This window comes from Sipha flava, unplaced genomic scaffold (assembly GCF_003268045.1).
Source record: "Sipha flava isolate LNK unplaced genomic scaffold, YSA_version1 36_pilon_pilon, whole genome shotgun sequence".
NCBI classification, from domain to species: Eukaryota; Metazoa; Arthropoda; class Insecta; order Hemiptera; family Aphididae; genus Sipha; species Sipha flava.
Genome location: NW_020273076.1, coordinates 1,700,886 through 1,725,810, shown reverse-complemented (window position 1 = coordinate 1,725,810; position 24,925 = coordinate 1,700,886). Strand labels below are relative to the sequence as shown.

General features: G+C 29.0%; 1 protein-coding gene across 1 annotated transcript in view; it reads left to right on the top strand.

The window, feature by feature from the left end:
• Positions 1–23,488, top strand: part of LOC112687983 — a 31,443-nt gene extending 7,955 nt beyond the window's left edge. Inside the window, exons 2-3 of the mRNA XM_025560995.1 lie at positions 5,880–5,993; positions 22,209–23,488. Of these exons, the coding sequence (XP_025416780.1) occupies positions 5,880–5,993; positions 22,209–22,290 (196 nt within the window). The 3' untranslated portion in view covers positions 22,291–23,488. The remainder of the gene's footprint in view (positions 1–5,879; positions 5,994–22,208) is intronic.
• The last annotated feature ends 1,437 nt before the right edge of the window (positions 23,489–24,925 follow it).

The following is a 24,925-nucleotide window of genomic DNA, read 5'->3' as shown; positions in this document are numbered from 1 at the left end:
TTTGTACAAGACACTTCACGGTTTTTTAACTCTCCAAAGACAATTTACGCGCACGCAGGGTTTTGCAGTATTAAATTCGACATCATTATTCCACTACAAAAGACGTAAAACTAGTTGAAAATAACGGATTCTTCTAGAAAATCGTGCTTTAAGAAGGTCGTGTTTATTTTTATCAGTTTGATACGGGTACAACACGGCTTCGTGAGCGCACACATCAATTCCATCACATAACAGTACAACAACGACAAACTTTATATGTACGAACGTGAATATTAAAATTACGGTGTTTTATTTTCGTTTATAATAATAATGATAATAGTGAAAAAAAAAAAACCGTTTGAGTCGGACGGGGACACATAATAAAATAAGCATATCTTTCATTCGTCCGCGCGTTGTCGACCTCTGGCATCGCAGTCACGATCAGAGCACCGCGTGAAACGACGTATTATTATTGTCCGGCGGTGCGCGGAAGAGGCGCGCGCGCGCGAGGGGACACATTTCGGTGCGTTAAACCTTAAACGTCGAAAATAAACGTTTTTTTGTTTTTTTTTTATCTCTCTCTCGAAATCGTTCCACTCCAATACCATCCGAGTGCGTTCCGTCGTCTCGATTCATCCGGCACGATCGCGGCGTGCACGATGATGATAACAGTGTACCACGTACGTTACGAACATTTGTCGGCCGCAGACGCTGCTCTACGTACCCGCCGAGTGAAACGATTATTGCGGCGCGCACGCGTCTCCGGCCGCAGGTGGTAATCCGTTAAACGGTGCTGGTAGGGGCGGCGGCGGCGGCGGCAGGGGGTGGTACCGGACGACAAAGCGCGTGGCGACGAGATTTATGCGCGCGCGTAAAAAACGCCGTTCCACGCGCGCACGTATACGAGTTCAATAATAAAATCTGCTCGTCGCCGACAGGAAGTAAAAAAAAAAAAAAAAATGGGGCGTGGAAGGTGAACGGAAACCGTGGGCGCGCGGAAAACACGTCGCTGGCAAATCGCCCGATGTGTGCGAATAACGGTTCCTCGAGAGGCGATTAATTCGCTTCTCGGGGGCGACGGGAGGTTTTCGCGCTGACCGATCGACCGACCGACCGGCCGGGGCGCACCACGGTTTCCAGCAGGTTTTGCGACCGCGATGAATATTTCACCGACAACATTTATTATTACTGTTAATTTTGTTACGCTTGTCTTTGGATACGGGAAGCGATGACGAAAATATCTCCTCCGTACCAATATGAATCCTTCGGCCCATTCCTCTTTTCATTTATAAACATTTCAAAACCCGGAAATCACCGAAAAAAGTAAAAAGTTCCTCTTCTTAAACATAAGGTATTTTAAATTTTATCGAACATTTTATTATTCCGAATTCCTTACCTGCTCTGCTAATACATACTGTTATTTATTATAACGAATAATTAAAACAACATCGTTACATTGTTATCTTTTTGTATTAATATACAATAATTTTATACATGTCTGTAACTGTAACTATGTAGTTTAAAAATCTTTGTTTTCGCAAAAAAGGTAACAGTTTATCGATATATTATACTACTTGAAAGTTGAATTTTCCATGTTCATAATTTATCCTAATAAAAAATAAAGACATATAATTGTAAATAGATATGTATGAATTGTTTAAAAGATTTAAAAGACATTTTATAATGGAAATATCATTGGTACCGACTCTTACATTTTTTTTGTACCCTATAATTAGTTTAGTATTATTTTCAATTAATCAGTGTTTGATTTTTTACGGGTGTCCAAACTACCCTCATTAAATAAGTTTCTTGACATATTATGGTGTTGTTGGAAATAATTTTGTGTCATTAATCATAACTTGATTTTGAAATGATATAATGAAATCGATATCGTAGTAACAACAATTCATTTGATTTAATATTTAATATTGATTACAATACAGCCTAAATACATGAAAACGGTTAACATTGTTTATGAACACTTTAATAATATGTGTTATTAATGATTATGTTCTTACAGAGATAAAAATTATTTGACAAGAACAATTGAGGAAATTATTATTGTACTCTCTATTATTTTCTAATCAATGGTTATTACGATAAAAACTGTGAAGATAGTATGTTAGGAATACAAAAACAATGAATTCGAATATATCATAAATAATTTTTGAAAGTTAATTCACATATTCTTTGGACAATATAAATTCGAGTAACCAAAACAAATGTTTGTAACAAAAAATTAAAAAAAAAAAGAAAAAAAAGATTTAATCAATAATCTACGATTGCATAGAATCAATAACACTACAATTAGACAAATAACAAACAATCTGATGTAATGAGTCCGGTACCGCCATACAAATCATTTTAATTAATGACTTATGGATTTAATAAATTCATATAATTTGATCCATAGCGATGCTGTCTTACTAACTCAAACAACTTAAATGAACACTTTGGGCAGAAAATAATAAACTATTATTATTGTTTAATTTTTTTTCTTTTTCAGAGATTCTATATCCTCCATACCCTGTAAGAATGAGAATAAATATGTTAATACACTGGAGTAATTTTAATAATTTTTTTTTTGAAGGTGACAAAATTTTAGTCAGTCTTTACAGAAAATCGAGGTTTATCCTTCGTACATGGTCCCAAAAAACGTAAGAACAACATTAAGAATAGGTCGTCTAATAGTTGTAAATTCATGTTATTACATTGTTCTTAATTGTATAAAACAATCTAAAATAATAAAGAAAATGTGACAAACCATAAGACTATAAACGAAATAACTAAATTGATATACGTATCAGCAGGCACGGAACTAGAGGGTAGAAGATGGGGATTATCCCTATGTGTAAAATTTTAGAGGGTGTCATTTTTGTAATTATTAACAACTAAATATTAATATTTTTCACTTTGTTAAATACTGATATTAGGTTAAAACTCAATAAGTATGATTGTATATTATTTATTAGGAAAAAATTCTCGAGAAGAGTATTTGATTATTTATTATTATTTGTCTATGGTTGGGCGTAATTTTAACATTTTCCCCGGGCGTAAAAATTCCTAGTTCCACCTCTGCGTATCAGTACATCATTCCGGGAAATCTGTGCGGAGTGAAGATTTTACGTTTTTACGTGAAACATATTTGCGCGCGAGAAAATATTTCACGAAAAGAATCAAAATGGCGAAACAATTTAAATAATTCGTAGACTATTTGTTCGTACGCGACGCTTTGAGAGTTAATCGAAGGTAATTTAAATCGGTCATTAGACGTTCTGAAATAAAGTGGAATACAAATAAATCAACTGTAGACGATTTTGGCGAATGAAAATAAAAACAAATACAAAATAATTCTGTTCACAAATATGTTCCAAAAACCTGTACCCAGAGAACAGTACCTATATAAAATACTTTACAGTAAAAACCGGCATTTGACTTTTTTCCCCCTCGCCTTTCTATTCGACGACGTTCCACTCCAGTTTCGTTCGATTATTATGTATAATACACGATTGAACGAAGCAAAAATTCAACAGCAGCTCGTGTGGTGTTCGTTTACATTGTTAAACAGTTCGATACCGTTATCACGTGATGATGTTGAGCAGTTACGACCAACGGTGATGACTGGCGAGCGCCAGGTGTCGAAAATTATGCAAAAAAATAAAAAAATAAAAAGTAATAAAATAAAAAACAAACAAAAACGCAATAACAATGATAATAAGTAAATGAAAAATATCATACCGAGTACCGGGAGTTTTATTATTATTATTATTATTTTTTTAATAGGAACCGTGTGCCCATTGTGTGCCGTGTGTAAGACGTGAAATATAGTACGTGTGCGCGTGTATATATATTATAATATTATAATATTATGTATCGAAAGAATACTTCGCTCCGCAAACCCATCGTCGCCACTGCTAATAGACCGTATCCAAACGGATCGCAAACAATGGCCAGGTGTTTTTTTTTTCCCAATCGGCAATTTTCGTTACCCATTAGGCGGCGGCGACTACGGTCAATTATGCATAACCATCGCCGTGCATTTTGTGCCACATTATCGCGTTATGTTATCATTATTATTATTATCATTATCATCATCGTAGTTGCGAGTTATATTACGTTGCAAACGCATACACATTATGCGGCAACACAATACGATGTATCGTATTTGTACGGCATATACCGTAAGTCTGCAGGATGTACACGTATTATCTTTGGACACTGTGACAAAATATTAATTTTTCGTGACACTTTTACGGAACACTAATCGTTTTCGGGTGCATTATTATTACTTTTTTTTAAGTCGAAAAAACGCACAGCTCCGAACACTACGTTAAGTATACACTCGTATACTGTTATAAATATTGTTGGCGATGAAAAATTAAACAATTCGTAACAGTATACTGATAATTCATATCCGATCGCATAATTGACCACGGTTGTGATATGGCAGCAATAGAGTCGTATCCATTAATATTTTTAAATTCTTACTCTTCGTTTCGCTTGTCTGATTTATAAATGTATATATTATTTAATGTGGTACATGTACCGGAAACGAATTATACAATTATATATTCAATAATAAAATCAAAACAAAACATTTCCAACGGATACCTTTAAATTTGATTTCGATTTCCCCCAATAGATGAAAGATGGGTGGAAAATACACATAATTTATTGAACTTTTTACCCCGTACAAAAATTTTAAAAATATATTTTTATTTTAGAATTGGAACTTTTTGTTGAAATCAAATTTGAATTTATGAAAATCAACAAAAAAATTAAAAAAAGGTTATGAATAAAACAATAAACGATCAAAATCTTTTAAAAACATAATTCGACTGTAAAAATGTGCAACTAACTTGTGTGAAGTATCTGTTGGCGATTGAAATAAAATAACTGTTGTACCTTTGTTGATAGTTGAGTATAGATCAATGATGTAGCCATGTATAGACCTGGAGTATAAATCGTGATGGGATGCGACTTTATTGTGTTTAGATCCGTATTTTTTTTAGAAAGATGTTCTCGGTGTACGAATATGCCTTAATGAGTGGCACGATTTTAGACCGGTATTAAGGGCACTTAAAAATCTCACGTTCAATCGCCGGAGAGGAAACACTTCTAATATAGAGCTTAGTTTTTAGACATAATGATAAGAGGCAAATACGTGTAATGGGATTTGTGAGATTTAAATGGGTTTTGATGCTGAACTAATATTCTCGGCCACGGTCATTCAATCCAAATGGTCGAACAATTTAACCTAAATTATTTTATCCAGAAACAGTATATTTCATTCTTTTAAATAGTGGCCATAATCATATTCAGGAGAGAATTTTGCCAACTAATGAACTGTTAATATTTATTTAGAATTTTAATGATAAATTTTCTGCTATAAACTAGGTAATTGATGTATTTTTTTGTACGAAAAATAAATATAAATACAGTTAAATAAATGTAAACATTCAACCGATAAAGCTAGAAAAAAAAAAACTATAAAACTATATTACTTGTAAATAAATGTTTGATACATTTATTTACTGCGTTTTCATTTTTCGATTAAAAAGTACCTGTTATGTAAATATCACTTATAATTTCACAATAAAAGGATTCAACATTCAAACTATCATGTAATTAATTATATTGTGATTAGGTTTGAAAGTCGCAAGATGTTTATTGCTTAATTATGTAAATTAAAAGAAAAAAAATCTGTTGCACATTTTGATTTAAATATTTTAAAGGGCATAAGTGATTATTAAACAGTTAAATCACAGTTTGTTTCTTAATATATTTTTATGGATGTATTCAAAATTTAAATGTATTTTGGTTTGTTATAATGTTTGCAGATCATATTTTTCACATAAAGTGATGAATATTTTGCTCATATCATGGTTATTATTTTGCAGCTTGGGCTTACGATTAATGATGGGAGAGTTTCCTGTCGAGAGAGCTCTAGAGCATTTCATCAAGGAATCGACTCATGGATGGCAGCGATTGAACTGTGATCGACTTTTCCCCAGGTAAAATTAGCAATTAAGTATGATCCGCTTAAGTGAAGTTTATATTTTCATAAAATTTGTTTTATTGTTTTATTTATACATGAATATTATAATATTTAGAAAATCATTTTAATGACCTAATTCCTTCTGGCTTTAGATTTATAACAAAGAGAAACAACATTTTTTAATACTTAGGTTCGATATTACTATAGGACATAGTTGTCAGATAATTATTTGAGTTTATGGAAATGAAGCGCTACGAAAAAAAAACGATAATAGTTAAAAAAGAAAAATATCATTATATTATTTTGTCATTTATTTTAAAAAGTAAATAAAATTTTTTTTTATCAATTTTATCAAATATTAGTTATAAGTTTTTTGAGTGTTGAAACTTTAAAATTGTATTATTAAACGATTTAGGAATATTAACTGTTATCGTTTTTCCTGGTAGTCCTTCAAATATGCCATACACTATTTGAAACAGATTAATTCATGATACTATAATTATACGGATTGACGTAGAATTATTAAGTATAAAATAAGTATGTTCAATTTAAATTTACCCGAAAAGTTATTTACGACAAAAAAAAAATAGCATGCAAACAATAATAGTTCTATATTAAATATAAATTTATTATTTAACAATAAAATAACAAAAAAAGGAAGGTTATAATAATAATAAAAATAAAGTAACATATTATCGATTTAAATTATTCATTTGGTATTTAACATAGACCAAGAATATTAACAATCTATAATTTGTAGCTTTGAGAATAATTGTATGAAATTTATTTTTATTTTTATTTCGGTTAACTATATATATTCTACATAAAATATTGCCATTAAAGTGTTAAATAACATATTTATAGCGGAATATTTTATCTGAAGCATAATGTAAAAGTTCTAAATTAACAATACAATTCAAAAGTTATAAAAATACATGTGATTTTTCTCATAAATACATTTGTAACTAAAATATTTTTGAATACCATAATAACGTTACAACAAAAAAAATTGACATTATGAATATCAGTTCACATTTTATTTCATTAAAAAATGTTTTTTAAGCATTTTAGGGTAATAACTAATTACATATTATATATTTGTAATAATTGTTATGTTATTTTTACAAAAATTATATCTATTTTGATCTAATATTTAATTGTACGTTGGGGATATTATAATTAAACTATGATGAGAATACAAGTTTCTTAAAATATTTTTATGACATTATAACAGTAATATTATCTAATAGATTTTATTTGAACATAGTTTCAAAGTAAAAAAAGAGAAAATTCGTACATAGTATTTGAGAAAAAATAATTTCAAAATATTATTGATGTGTCATGTGACAAACAAGCTGATGATCTCGTTATATCCCATTTAACAATAAGCCGTTTCTTTAACACTCATAACATTTGAAATTGAAAATTACGTCTATCTTGGTTTTTTTCAATTTATTGCAGTGAAGTTGTTTATTTATTGTGTTTCATTAGACATTTCATCAAATTAAAATATAACAATTAACAGCGTTTTGAAGATGAAATTAAGTATTTATAATACTACAATAAGATAATTAATTAATTTTTTTGTTTTATACCTGTAATGAACGAGTTTGGTATTTTTATACTTTATTTTTAAGAAAACAAATAATCTATGTTATTGCAAAACTAGATTGTAAATATATAATAATAAAATAATTTACAAATACATGAAAAATATCAGAGGATGGAGGCCATACGTGATAGAACTCTCTGTGGAAGGAGTATATGTATTCAAATATGTACATTGATCATATTAATTTATTTTATTTTAACTTTTTCTCGACACCGTTTACGGTTTAATCGATGGATTGGGTTGTCAGGAAAATTAAAAACAGAAAAACGGCAAATAAGAAGGTTTAAGTGAAAATATATATACTTAACTATTTATTAATGAGTGATAATTTAATTTAAATTATTTTGTATTAAAGTTTAAACAGTTTTTGAATTTCATTGGCATTAAATTATTTTATTTTTAATTGATTTGTTTTATATTTTAGTGAGACATAATGGTATACTTAAAAAGAGTTTAAATGACAATCAAATCGAAAATGAAACGATGATAGTTGTAATGGTATCAATTTTAGAAGTTGCATTTCTTCGAATACGATCTTATCCAATGTCATTTTCCATTAGTGGCCTGCCACACTTTCACTTAGACTTATTGATGACCACTTCTTGTTAACGTATCAATTATCCGTTCTGATTCTAGTAGTCACGGAACCGTCTTTATACGAGTTTAGTCGATTTATATGCTATATGTAAGCAGAATTAAAGCCAATTAAATGAACCGGAATAATAAGGCGATACAATAATAATGTGGGCTAAATGTAAGAAAAAAAAATAACTAAACAACAAAAAATTAGTGATTGTTTACGTATTATAATATTCAGAGTCGTTTATTTTCAATGGAGAAAGTTGTCAGACCACTAAGTACGACCAAGAGCATCAAATTATAATAAAATATTATAATTATTTATATTCGGCCACTATTAGTAAACATTTAAAATATGTTACTGTTAAGTACGGCATAATAATATTTAAAATCATTGTATGTCGTATTCAATACATATATAAGTAATTCTATTCTACCCAAAGGTGTGCGTAACTGATTATAATAATTTTATCGAACGCTTTACAGTGAACCTATAATATACTTGTAAATACCTACAATACCTGTCATTTTTTCAGACAATATAAGTACCTATGGTTAATAATGGAGTCGATAGAGTTATTTTTAAAATGTTAATAAAATTGTATTCACAACTTCACAAGCATATTATGTAAATAATATGTGACATAAAATTGTAAAATGGGCCAGGCGCTACAGACTACCATAATACATACTTAAATAATAATAAAAATATTTCATACCTAATATCAATATTATTAAATTAATTTCAATTAAATAAAGAAACATTATATAGAATTCTAAATTATATCGTCATATATTAAATTGTTGACTGTTAAATTAATTCAATGTAATATTCTGTATAATATAGTATTTTTAATACTACTGTATTTTAACAAAACTGAACGTTATTGTCGTAAGCTAAACTAGAGCTTACATTTTAGGGGGTTACAAGTATCAAAATAACACAAGCTTGTAGGGACTATGCCTCCATCTACTAGTTTACAAATAGATTAGATTTGTTAATATTCACCACTATAGGTTCATCTTAAATTTTAGCCCTCATTGTTTCCCTCCGAAAAAAATCCGCAGTAATTTATATTAATAATACGAATACATGCACATTAATTCGAGGATTGTGAATAACAAGAATTGCTAATGTTGTACTTAATAATTATTTCATGTGTTGAGACTCGATAAAAATTTTATGTTAATTTCAGACACGAAATTTTAAGATTTATTATTCTTAATCTGGAGGGGGTATGAAAATATTTAGGGGCTTATCCCTTCCAAGCTCCATTCTTTTTGCACATACGGTTGTTGTCAATCATTAATGTTAAAAATAATTAAAATAATCTAAATAAAATAGTATACTAATTAATAATTAATCTTTATTACATAAATCTTTAATACAGTCAAGTCGCAAAAACTCGAAGTTGAAGGAGGATAAAATTTCACTTCGAAATATGTATTATTCGAAATATCTAACTAAATTATAGGGGTAGAATTTTCTAGGGGAATAAAACACAATTCGAATTGTCAAGTTTTTTGAGATATTGAGGTTCGAGTTATCGCGACTTGACTGTATATGTATTATATAAATCTCAATTAGGATATCTATATTTGAAAAACATATTCAATAATAATAATAATAATAATAATTTTAAGATAATGGAATAAATTATGGAAATAAAATAGTTTAAAAAGATATATATTATTGAAATAGGCGTTAGATAATACGTTTATTTCTGTATTATCTGTATAAGACACATTTTTTGAGTTGTCGAACGGTTTTTAATGTAGTCATTAAAATCAGAGTTTCATAAAAATATATACTTATCAATATGATTGTTTTCATTTTAAGTACTGCCATCTGTCATTAATGAAATAATTGTACATTTCCGGATCTGAAAAGTGAAATGTAGTGATGCCTAATGATAAACATACAATTAAAATGTTCTTACATGTTAAATATTGTACCTATCATATAATTTGAATTTCAGAATCAAATATAAATACGTTTCGCTTTCTGCGTTTAATCATTGAATATTTGAAATTAATTTAATTTTGACGAATACGACAATACTGTAATACAGTTTACAAACCAAGTAACATTGTTCCTCGTGTATTTTGACGTGCAATAATTACTATTATCACCATTCAGACGTATCTAAACAGTCATCCGATTGCGGGTATTGAGTTGAAAATTTATTTAAAAATACAACGACTTTATAACCTATTGCGAGACCAGTAGGAAAATGTTTTGTTATGCATTCTATAAATTAACAGATATTCAAGGTTGGTGTCCTCGGACTTGAACAATATTATACCGTTATAATTCCTAATGTTTTTTATTATTATTTTTTTCTTTAGTAACCGTTTCGTTTAGTGCATTATAGTCTGTAGATACATACTACATAACGTATATAATATACCCACGGAAAACAAATACGAAATAAGCAGAATAATAATAATAATATGTTTGAAAAATGACACACATCTAAATGGAAATAAATAACGTTATTCAGTTAACTCCGAGTCGATTGTACACTACGCTGAAAACGATACAAAAGATGAAATCGGCCATTGTTGATAGCCAATGGCAACTATTTGCGATGAGTGACAAACGCGTACGATGTAGCAAACAAACACGATGGAATATCATCAGGTATAGTTTGGTTTTCTCAGTAGCAGCACGATATGTGACCAATATAGACAAGATATTTCAGGCCGTATATAGTCATCATATATTATACATTTCATAATATGAAATATTTTTTTTCTCTTTTTCGAACCATTACCGATCACGTCATGTTTAATGATCTATAAATGCTCAACAAGGTTCCGTTATAACCGGAAAGGAATGTACAGCTGGGTTATGGTTTACCGTCAACATTTGCCCTAATCAGTGCGCAATTTTCTTAATAAAACTAACGATAAGATCTTTATTTACGAACAACGTTTCACAGCGGACAAATGTCTACGTCGAATAATCTCGAAATCTGATCGAAAATAAAAATAATACAACTCCTGCAAGTGGACGTCTTATCTTATTATTTTTATTTGTATTATTATTATTTGTTAAGGGTACATCGGAATGATGAATATAGGATTGCGGATAATTCACCGTGCGAATATTCATTGTCAACATTTCACCGTGTTTACAATTTACCGGTTAAAATTCGTCGTGGATATAGTACAATTTATTAATAATTAAATAATAACATAATAGTATAATTATTGTTCATTCAATTATCTTCAATATTTATTTTCTATCTATCATATATATTCTATCATCTATATTATCTGTCAATAATTATCTTTTGATAATTTTCGCACTTCCATATTAATTAATTTAAACCTTGTTTTTCAAGTATATAAATATACCTTTTTAATATTAATTTATGTTTACCCCGTTCATTTTTAATATACGATATATTATTCATAACCATAAAATGAAACAATCTCTTATACCTCGATACTTGTACTGGACGATACTGACACAATAATTCAATAATCAGTAACGTATGTAATCGCATTATAACTTGTATGCCAATCTGATAATTTTTAAATTTAGAATTTTGGATAAGGAAATCAATTTGTATCAATAAGAAAAACTTTAATGGCCCATCATATAAGAAAAATATATATATATATATACGATGAATTGTACGCGCGGTGAATTAATTGCGGTGAAATATCGAGATACCCATTTTTGACCCCTTGGAAGGTTTTTACGTTAAAAAAGTTCTTTGCATTTCGTCTGTATGCTTTAACAGCTAGTCCGTACGATATTTTATTGATAAACAACTCCCCGTAAAAACGACCGATAATTATGCACGTGACTGCAGCGGTGAAAATGAAACGCGTTTTATACGATCCGAACGAAGCAAAAACTGTTGGCTTTGTTTCGCAATTATTGTTGAAAAAAATAAAAAATTAAACGTGCACTTCGTCTCGCACAGTCTTGCATTGTTCATATTTCCAGTTTGTGGATGAATAAAATTCGTTGTAACAGTCGTCACTCGTCAGCATTAGATGCAGCAGCAGCAGCAGTCGGGGATCGTCAAACCCGACGAACGCCGTCGTGCGAAACGACCGCTCCGAGCTACACATTGAACAGTTTTTTCAATTTTATTTTTTTTAAACCATTGATACGGAGCGCGTGTGGCGTATGGACGCGGCGATCGAAATTTCAAAACGACAAAATACGGTGAAGGTATTTCATTTTTTCCCCTTGACCACGACGGCGCGAGATGAAGACGCGCACCCGGGTGCCCACGAAATATGATGATTACGTTTTTACGCTCCGACGACGAACAATGAAACGCAACGCTCAAACGCGCGCGAGTGCAATGTCGCTGTAACGCGGCGTAACGCAACGGAATCGGAAGTGCGATTATGTACATATTATGTCCGATGAATGTGCGGGATAATATACGTGGAAAAAGTTCGGAACACTTCCGGTGCATTCCTTCGGACGTCAGCGACGACGTACTGCAAACGTTATTATCGTTTAACTTAATAATGCGCGCGCCGAATGCCGTTCGTAGGTGCTGGTGGGTAACACCGGGGCCGCATTATGGACGAGGGTACTATTACTTTTAGCGAAGTCCTTTAAAAAAAAAAAAAAATCAATTCTATTTTTTTTTCTTTCAGATTTAGTTGTTTATAATAAACATTGATTAAAATAAGTTTAGTTTATTTGTATGTTGTTGTAAATTAAATTTTACTTTTTCAACATATTTATTTTATGCCATTTTATGTGAAAAAAAATTGGCAGCTTATTGCGGTCCCATTCAATTCGCGTAACACCTTGTATTTTATTGTTCGTACGAATCGATTCGGGAGCATGTTAATTCCGCCCAAAAATGGTAGATTCCGCCCAATATGAACTACAGGTAAAATAAGGTATATGTAAATTCCGCCAAAAAAAAAAAAAAAAAGAAAATACAAGTAAAGAAACAAACATGTAAATTCCGCACGAAAACAATTGATAGTCAATAAACACATCGTACATATAATTTAGAAAATTTAAAATCGTCTAATACGAAAAGTATATTTCCACGTTCTGATTCGATAAATTGAGCCATTATAGCGTATAAGCGTATAAGACTCTAGGGCGTGTACTGAACACAATTTATAATATTTCTAATCTATGATATTTCCAATTATTAGATCCACAATATGTGGCAAAGCTGATATGATATGACATGATTGACGATTGTCGTCTGAGATACGATTGATCCGTGTTCGTTTGAACACTTTGTGTCTTTCGAGTACTGTAACACGTCGCGTCGTACAGTCACGGAACGTTTAGTTTAAAAATATTTATTTTTCCGGGCGGAATTTACTAATCCATTTTTGTACCGGCATATTTTTTCGGGCGGAATTTACGTGTACCTTTTTTTACTCGGATATTTTCCCGGGCGGAATTCACCGTAGACATTGTTTTTGCCTATTGTTTTCGGCCGGAATACCCCAACGGTTCGATCGCGCGGCGCTGAGTACTATTCTATGACTACGTTCCGGGTTAGCGTTCGGTGGTGGTCGATTCGTCGTCCAGCGGGTACACGCAACTGCACGGACGAAAGCAAAACTCGTGTTCGTGCATCACGGAAACGTTTCGGCCGTGACTTCGGCGAGAATCGTAAGCGACGCGCGCACGACGTCGAGTCGGATTTTTTTTTCACGGCTTTGCCGCCGACCGAAACCGTCGTCTTCGCGTGCTACGGGCCGACGGAACAACGTATACGTGTGTCGTTATAACCGTAACGGCGATGTTTTCACGTTCACGGGCGACGCGCACCGCAATACGTACCAGCGCGTTGCAACGCGCGACACAGGCCAACGGGAAAACGACGAACGGTTTAACGTCGAAACGGATCACGGCGCGCCGGGCGAGATTCGCGGATAACGATCGATTCCCGTCGGGATGTTCGCGACCGGTTCTTGACGCCGTTGTCACCGGAATGCTGTGTTGTCGTTTTTTCGTTGGCTTTTCGGTCTTACCGACCGAATCGCTGGATCGCACGTCCTTTCCGTGTTTTTCGTCGACTCCACGTTCGTCTCGTTTGTCCGTCGGAAAATCGTATGACAATACGGTTTTAAACAATGTCTGGTTCCTCAAAATATTTGCGCGGAATCGAAAATCTCATCTGAAGAGCTTTTATAGTTTTATTTACATAACACTAAATTATGGTTTGCGTTTTCGTTCATTATTTTTCATAGACCGTAAGCTAATTGGATTCAGTGTGGATGTTAAAAATAGACTGAAATCTGGCAACTAAAATGCTGTCATCTAACTCGATGAGAAATAAAATATTAAATGAAATTTTGAAGGTTATAAATATTGTATAGTTATAACATTATATATTGGTTATTTATTTGGATCCCTTATAGTTGTTTTTAACGTAGAAACCACTAAATCTAGCCCTGCTGTAGCTTGTGCTTTTTTCATCTTTCATTTAAACTAATGTTTTTCATCTGGGTTTGTTAACGCTTCGGATTTTTTTTTTATTATACACTTGTTCTACAGATTTTTTACATTCAAGTTGAAATCCAAGTTTACGAAAATCTCAATTTGGACTGACAGTTTAATGTAGGGATCCCAGATTTATTTTTTAAAAATACGGGGCATTTTAAATCATAACTATTTGTAAATTTGCATTGGTGTTAATTTGGGAGGGGGTGAAGGGGCTTATGTTACCAATTAATATATTATAAAATTAAATATGTGATGTTTATTGTACAAATTCTTTGTAAAAATTTGGGAGTTAAAATAATACTTAGCCTCGATGTAACATTTACTAAATATACTATATACTAGATACTATATACTATATAATTAAGTTAAACACAATATTTGATACTTCAAACAAATAAAAATTATAATTAAAACTAAAAACAAATAATTAGGTGACTTAGCTATTTTTTTTAATTTTTTTTTTTTTATATAATCAATTATTATTAATTATTAATTGATTTAAATATTATGGTTTATCAATAATATAACATTTATAAAACTTAATGACGTTAAGAAATGTAGTTTTTAAAATAAGGTACATACGAAATGGACTATACAAAATACGGGATAAAAGTGTTATTTTTATATTTGTGTCGGAACACTGGGACACAAGATCAAATACGGGACGTATGGGATTCTTAGTTTAATGATACGAACGTGGATTTTTAAGTATTAATCGATATAGAAAAACCTTTATCGACATTAATTCTTTGGTGGTAGATATTATTCATTTTGACGTGATGATATCGAAACCCAGATATAATTTAATTCTTCTTCGTCTCTTTTAATATTATTTAATTTTCCAGAAAATATAGTTTTCGTTTTGAATATAATTTTATTTTACGATTTCTAACACGTTATTGTTATTATTATTTTATAAAACGTTGGTAAATTTGATATTTTCATTTTTTCAAGTAACAAACATTTTTTTAGGCATTATTCTAACGGATTCTTAAATCCATAAATTGGTTTTCTGTCTCAATTACTTTACAACGCCTTCTGTATTAAATTCTAGCAGAATTCAAACATGATTGGGTGGGGAGTTGAAATCATGTATTAGATTTTAATCCTAACAATAAGTAACAATATATGTTTATTATATTCATAATGTTTTTCTATCGTTCGTTCTATTAAGATATTGCGCATTTAAAGTGGTGTCAATCCTTTTTCGGAACTTTAGCATGACACTCAAACGTCTATGGTTTATAATCACAATAATTTGTAATAAAACATATACCTAAGTTTATCGAAAAGCTATAAACGATTGACTTATTTATACATTGTATACTAACTTAATTACTTCTAAATCAATATCAGTTTAGCTCTAAAACAAAACGTTTATACAACTTATTATATTACATGCTTAAGATAATAATATTTTATACAATGTTTGCATAGATATACATTTAGTTTCAAGGATTTCCTTAATATACACGTCACTTATTAAAACTCGTCAAAATACTAATGATTTTCAAAGGGTATTATTTATTTATTTTTCATCGAACATTATAATACTAATCATATAATATGTTAGAATAACTAAATAGTATAGCTATATGCAAATCTGATTAAAAAAAAATAAAATTTATACCGAAAAAAAATGTTTCATTTTACAATCAATGTGTTCAAGCGTTTAAAAAGCAATTACTGTTATTGGTTTATAGGTGTTTGATTAAATTCACAAAAATGTGTGTGTGTCTGTGAAAGAGAAAAAAAAACAGAAAATGGCTAATCTTATTGTACATAAATAGCATATTTTTATAATTCATGAATCAAATGTTTATGCTTGATAACTGAATTATTATTTTTTTTTATTTGTATTAAACCCATTTTCTATAAATCGACGTATACAATAATTATTCATCGGGTTTGTATAATAACAATACGATTTAACGCTACATATTTATCAGTATTTGATGCACGTAACAGCAATAACATGCGTTAATCCGAAGACATTATTATTGATGATGCATTTAAAATATTTTAATTCGTATACAACCATTTTAAACCCATTTATTAACCCAGTTTATTCATAAAAATCTAAAATTGAAACATAATTCTTGTTTACCGGTGTAATCGGATTTACGTGAATCTTTCCCTACAACAATTTATGAAATCGATCGAACACGCCTCTTTCTGGTCATTCTGTATCGATTTATTCGTTTATCAACGTATTAACGTATTTATTATTTTTTTTCCTATTTATATACAATATAATATAGTGGCCAACTTGCCATTATAACTCTCAGATGTAACTCGCGTTTTTATTTATAAAATTAAAATTCACTTCTTATATTATTAATATAATGAATTTTAATTTTTTTAGTATAAATTTATAGTAAATTATCAAATTATATAAGATGTATCTATAAACATTTTGGCTCTTGGTATTATTGTATTTATCTGTATGCCCCGCGAACCTATTTATGTTGACCACCTCTGCAGTATATCATTCATTATATTTTTTCATTTAGGTGGAAACACCGGTCAGTTTGATATCCAAATAAATTATCTTGATAGTTACCCGTCAGAACTCTTCTAATCAACTGATAGACCGGAAATAATATTCCTAATTTGTTACTAATGGGCACTCAATCAGAGCGTTTCTGAAAATCCATAGTTATCAGACAATTTTCTTTTATAGGATCTCTGTCATCGGGGTCGTGTTCATTTTTTCGGATCGAGGTTAACGCGATTGACTGGGTTCAGTAAGGAAAATCGAAAGGAAGTAGAGCAAATCGTTTTACTCTCTCCATGATCCACTGTCTAAGTGTACTGATGCACTATGTTTATCTTTTCATGCATGTCCCTTTAGTTTCCATGAACGTTTTATTACATATCTTTTATTGTTCTAAGTAATACTATAATTACGGACGTTATTAATATCATGCCGTTTTGTACTGTTTGTTAATCTTCGGCACACCGTTAACGTTCTTCGAATGACAAGACGTTATTAACTCGTTAACATATCATAATATGATGCTTGAATAATATGTTAAACAAACGGTGCATTTTTAAAATGAAATATTATAGTCACGAATCGTTGAATTAAAATTAAATTCAAAAAAGTACAGGAAATTATGAGACAAATTTAAAAGAAACGACAATTATAATTTAATGATGGATTAAAACTAAAAACTAAAAAATATATTCATCAAATTTAGATAAGTTATGAATATGTATATTCGTTTCGATACGCTTTGTCAAATTCGTGTTATCAAATCGTCATAATTTATAATACTTTTATACTTAGATATACGTACCTATTAATTTCAGTGTTTTTAGATAAAGATAAAATATAATTATTACAAAATATACCAAAAAATATTCTTAATATTATGAAAAGTAACTTTGTAAATCACTGATTCGGTTATAAGTATTTTTATTTCCAAAGAAAATATTGTTAAACATTTATTTTTCAACAAACATTCTTAACGTATTATAAATAAATCTAAACTGACTTTGATTATTATTTTTAATTATAGGATGGATCCAAAAATTTATTTTTCTACGTCACTGCATTCTTCGGAGTGATAATAGTAACAATAATGATTCCTCTTCTAAGTCCATTTTTACTCTAAATAAAATGTATAAAAACAAAAATAATAAAAATATGGAACTCACGTAGTTCTGGTGTAGTTCTATCGTCGTCGGTTTGGACTTTTAACGACCACAAAAAAATGGTTCATAAGCAGTTGATATCATCGACAGCATAATACCTCAAAAATAGAAAAAAATCGTCCATTCGTCCGTGTGAGTTTAGCCTTAATTATATATAATATTTATTTAAATCTTAACATAATATCAAAGATTAAACTAATTTTTATTATTGTTAATATATAATATATATATTATATATACTATATAAATACATTCGCCTAAGAGTTAAAAGCTCATTTAATTATATAACATTATATGTAGCAATAATAATTTAATAATGTTCAATACTTCAATATTATATTTCAGAATAAAATGAAATTGGATATTATTATCACAGTAACTTTCTTCGACTATTCATTTTTATTGATAAACAGAAATTGAATTGCCCTACATAAAAATCGATTTCTAATAGCATTTATTTTTTTAAATATAAGTTATCGTCACCAATACGAAAGGTCATTTGTCACTAAATGTACTAGAACTAAATTAATTTTAATAACTCGCACGGATTCTTAAGCTCTTTATCTCAAATAAAATCTTACAATTAAAATAAACTGTGAACAGTTTTATTGAAATTAGCCTAATATGGACAGTATGGACAAAATTTATAAAAATAATATTTTTGGCGGTTGTACATAATATCTATATATATCAAAATATTAATATTTATATTTTTGTTTAACTTTATTTATATATATTACAACTCTTGAATTTAAACAGTTAAAAATTGTATAATTAAATATCTTCAAATAAATAATTTATTTTTAAATAACTTGTGTAATTTATATTGTACAGTTATAATATATATGTTAAAAATATATAATTTATAATTAAATACCTTTGTATATTTTATTTTTATTCATATACGAAGTAAATTTAATTACATAACATTTAAATTACAATTTAATTTAAAACGTTAATTATAACTATATGTTGTTTTAAAGTGTCATTAATTATTATGTCCTTGGGACTTAAATGGTAGTCATGATCATAAATAAATATAAATTATGAATATTTAAATTTTTGCTTGGGTAAGTTTTTATAAAAAACTGTATGTTGATATTTTTAATTAGTGAAGTATAAGTTTGTGTAGACAAATACATTTTATAAGTGTGCCTTTATTTAATATGAGATTATTGGCAAAAACAAATAGTATCAAGTGTAAATATGGTAGAAATGTTTAATAGAATATAAAAATATCTTAGTTTTTGTACTCGTAATTATTCTTGCTAAGTACTACCATATTATATAAAAAAATCTAAAATAATGTTATTAAATTAAATAATTTTCTTTGAATTAAAATTTCAAATATTTTATATACAAAGATTTTGGAACTAATTGTACACTGCTATACACAATAAAATCATTTAACATTTTGAAAAAAACGAATTTTTAAATATAATTGTGTTTATAATTTTCTTTTGAGTTTGAGAATTCTTTGAGAAGTCTTTGAACTTGAACAGTTATTTTAACGACGGTTTTAGTGTAACTGTGTGAATATAATAACTTTCATTGTGGGAATAAGTAGGTACCTAATAATTATTTTTGAGAACCAATTAATTTTTGCCAATGCGTTGTATTGTTATTACGACTGAGTTCACAATTATATTTTCTGTCATACGCACCTCGCACGACGTTATATATATTTTATAAAATGATTTTAATTTACACGTTTGTACGTTATGTATTTAACTTCTTGCAATGCTGTGAAGGATATTAACTCTTTTTTACCAATTGTGCATTGTTGTAATATAAAAATATAATATATTAACGTGCATGGCGTGTTCGTAAGTTTTGCGGTTAATTAATGTATTTATAAGGTGAATGCTATAGCTACATTTTTTTTTTACCAAATTTTTTTTCTTCGCTATTGCTTCTTAGTAGGGGATTGTTCGTAGGTCAAGATTAATTAGGTAATATAACTTTTGGGATCAAAAATAAGGTGTATAATTAAGTTTGAGATTTGCCGGAAAGGGGTTGAAACATTTCTTGTCCTCCTATATTTCTCTTAATTAAACTACCCTGTAACGATTAGAAGTTAAGTAAAGTAATATGCAGCAAATTAAGACTGAGTAACTGAGTAATTTACGAATAAATTCAGTTGTTACAGTCATTGCAATATGTTGCAATCTATAAAGAATTCCATTCATTTTAATTAAACTTAATTGTTTTAAAATGCAAATTTCACAATCAAATTTAGTGGAGAAAATAATGCTATGATCATACGTTGGTTAGGTTATTATTTAATTATAGAAAAGAGCGTGGATTATTTGGTCCATTTGATCGCAATACTTTATAGGTACAGAAGTGAATTAAATTTTATATCTAAGCGGAAGATGATTCTAAACACAGCTTATAGTTTATTACAGAATTCATGCTGTTTTTAAATGTTACTATAAAGTTTTTACTTATAATTTTCAGTAAATTATAATAAAAACTCAGAAATTTTAATATTTCATTAAAATATTTGTTATTAAAAATTTGAAAAATATATCGTATCGAAATAAAATTCCAATTCTATGTAACAACGATTAAAATTATTGAAAAATTTCGCTGACGTTATTATACTTCGATTTTATTCAATCTTCAAATGTTTTTTCTGGATAACTTTTTCGAATATTCCTTACTCGTATTTTCAAACATGTGATACTGCATAAATTTCTGTAAATTATTAAAATGTCAAATAACACTAAAAGAATTCAATTAATTTTGATGAAAAATCTTTTTTTTTCGAAATTATAAATTTATATAGCGAATGACATCAAACATTTGTGATTACGTCATATAATAGCCCTCTTTGAGATTTGGAAAAAAGACTTAATGTTTCTTTATAAGCTGATTAAAAATGAATTTTATCACAAAATGGGTATTCGTAATAAAATTAAAATATATATCAAGTTGTATCCGTTTTCAATATAAAAGATGAATTTTTTCGCAAATTATAAATAGCAAGGCTGGGCATTAACGAGTTAAAAGTTAAAATCAAATTAAAACTTTAAGTTAGTTTTATATAAGTTAATCAACTCGTTAATTTTTTTACAAATTAACGTGTTAACTTTAAGGTAATTTTATTTAAAAGTATCTAAATTAAGTTAATTTTAGTGCAAAGAATAATGTAATTATTAAATGTGGTTTTTAGTATATTTATAATTTAATATTTTAATATGAATTTCCTGTAGACGAAAATAGTATGAAAAATAACATTAATAGTCATTATATGAGCTATATTTTATTATTATATTTTTATAACATTGTTATTGTATAAACACTATAAACCCATGGAAATCCTAAGAATATTTTGTGAAAATAGTAAATATCATGAGAGCGAGTTTCGATGAGAGATTAATAACAAAACAACTGTGGTATAATTTCCAATTCAATTTCATTATTAAAATTGTAAATTGATTTGAGTATGAGTTCTGGACTAAGATTTATTTTAGAAAAGTAGATTTTTTGATAGCTAGCTAAAAATTTTGTGTATCATTTTAAATTTCCCCAGTAATTTTCTTGAGCGTAAAAAAATTAATATTATGTGTGCATTTTTTTATTTTCGCAAATTAGAAAATTTTAACTTTAAACTAAGTTAAATTACTTTTTTTCTAAGTTAACTTTTAACTTAACGAGTTAACAAAAAAAAATAAATAACTTTTAATTTAACTTAACTTTATTATTTTAAAATAACTTAACTTAACGAGTTAAAAAAAATCGTTAACTTGCCCAGCCTTGATTAATAGTAACCAACGGAATCGTACAAGATAAAAACTGAACAGTTAATTTTCGGGATGGTATGGGACGAATCAACTTTATTAGAAAGTAGTTGATATTATTGTTGTGGTCGTTGTTTTTATTTCTGTTATAATTATTGTGTTTTTTTTCAGGTGTAACGGAGAAGAAGCTAAGCAGGTGGTCATCGAGACGGCGCTCGGTCAAAACACGTCTAGTGACTCCGAATCATCGTAGTTGTTCACATGCTTAACCACCCAAATTTCACTCTATTTTATTGCTAGCAAGGAGTTTGCTGGAGGACAAAGTTCGGATCGTTATTTTTCCGTGTATTTAACGCATATAGTACAATGTAAATCACGTCTGTACGGCGTAGAATTAAATTTAATAAAGATACACTTAACTCGCAGTCTTCCAGCAATCTCTGCTTATCGATCATGTCCGACTCGTACGGTCTGTGATATGAAAATATTGTGACGTAAACTTGTAAATGAATTAAATGCTTTTATATATATATCTATCTATATATACATATATTATACATTTATGTATATGGTAGTTAATATATGATAGTATCCGTCGTTATTGAAAATTAGTTCCTCCTATAGTTAATGTTAATGTGTGTAACGTGTCTACGTATAAGAAAATGTAATAGAAAACATAAAGTAAAAAAATGTGTAGGTAGTTTGTAACGGCAATAGAGTACCTGTACTGTTCCCACCTAAACAAGCCGATAAATATTAGTACTGATGCGATCAGTTATTTCCTAAATCGTTATCACCGTGAATTGTAAATTGTCAACCGTTATTTCGCGAACAAACAACAGGGGATTTATCGTTTTTTCGTTTGTTGTTACACTTTCAATTTTTATTTTTCTACAAGTTTCTTATACATCTTAAAACTGCACGAGGAACACCCGTTGATAACTTATCAATCGTGACGAACCGTCCAACCGTAATTTCGTGTTTACGTCTTACGGTAACCTGAACTATACACGATGTAGTTCGATTTATAAACCACCTTTTCTCGTTTACTGCTAACATCGATTACTTGGCAAATAAGATGCACTTAAAAAAATGTTCGAATCGTCAAAACGCGTGAGAATCGACGGTTTGCCACAGGCTTGTCGAATTCCAAGCATATTATTATCATTACAAATCTTAACTGTTATGCGTCGACAAACAATTTTATTATTTTTTTATTTTTACTCTTGTGATTTCGTATAAATCCCATAACTATCTCAAACGTATTTTATGAATACTGCCGAATAAAAATATTTTCAGTTCGTACTTCATGCAAGGGTTATATTGTAATGTCATGCTACAGCTTGGAAGGTTTCTATTGTCGTATTATTTAAGGCATATTCTCTCATAGTGTACTTTTAAGAATATTTAAACATTATTTTAAATTATTTATTTATGTATTTTTGAATTATGAGTACATTGATTTAGATTTTAGTAATTTATTTGTTTGTAATAGAATATTTTATGCATTAAATAACCTTTTATTTATTTGTATTTTGTGTCTTAACACCTTTTGTCAACACTTGGTGTGAAATAACTAAGAAAAATGTTTTACATTCATTATTACGGTCTATTATGACGTGTAATACGTGTATTATATCACATTCTATATATATATTTTAGTTAATTTTTATGGTTGTATTCAAAACGATTTGTTATATTCAATGTCGTCTCAGCATGCAGATTTAATGAAATATTGGTACATTATATTTTAGTACTTTACAACTGATAATTTTATTTTTATTTTTGAAATGTAATTTTTTATATTTTTTCAATCTATATAATTTCTTTTTTTTTTTTGACGTTATGAATGTTAATTACATTGTATTTTTTCAATATTTAAGCGGTGTTTATACATTATATACGTATAAAGATAAATAGAAGAATGTAGTAAAAGTGTACAACCTCATTTACACATTTCGGTAAATAACACGATTACACAATAATTAGTGTATAATTTGCTTTTACTTGCTGAGAACGTGATTCGTATATTTTATTTGTCGGAATCTATTATTTAATTTTACAATTTTACTTTTTGAAACCTCGTAATCTAGCTATAATGCTGGTTTCGGCTACATCACTATAATATAGTTTATACTGATCTCTTTCTCTAAAACACTTTGCTAAGTCAAGAATTTCTTGGAACAATATTGTTCCTTATAAAGTAAAGAATATTTAAAATTAAAATATTTTAAATACACACTTTAAAAATTACTTACTTTTTTTACATCGATATTTAAGTTTCAAAACTTCGGGCTTTAAGGCAACATAAACGTCATAAACGGCTATTATCTTAGGGTTATTGATTGAGATTTATATTGTTTCAACGCCATGTTAGTAAATAGTTCATTCAGTCTAATCGATATTTAAATAATGTGTAGATTTAGTATATTCCATACTATTACTATTTAATTAGTTTGTTGAACGGTTTAGTAAGACAATAGTTTAACAATGTTTAGCATTTTGAATATGAGCTATACATTTTTAACGAAATTTCAACAAAATTTTCACCAACTTGTTTTATTCTAGATTGTCCTTTATATATTTTCCTGGTAAACAATATTAACCGCAGTTTCTAAAATAACATATTTTTAAATATAATTATGAAAAAAATGTTCAGATTTTCCTTGTTGATAAGTCATATACAACGTCAGTTGACGGGGGAAAAGAAATAAAATATTACACTCGACCATCCTTTCTACTTAATATGTTAAACATTTGGGGTTTAAATATATTTACCTTACCATTATGATGCTACCTAGTAACTAATTGTACACGGATTTAATACTCGTTTTCTAGTATTTCATTACATTCTCGTGTGAAGTTAATGATGCTTTTTTTGTAATCTA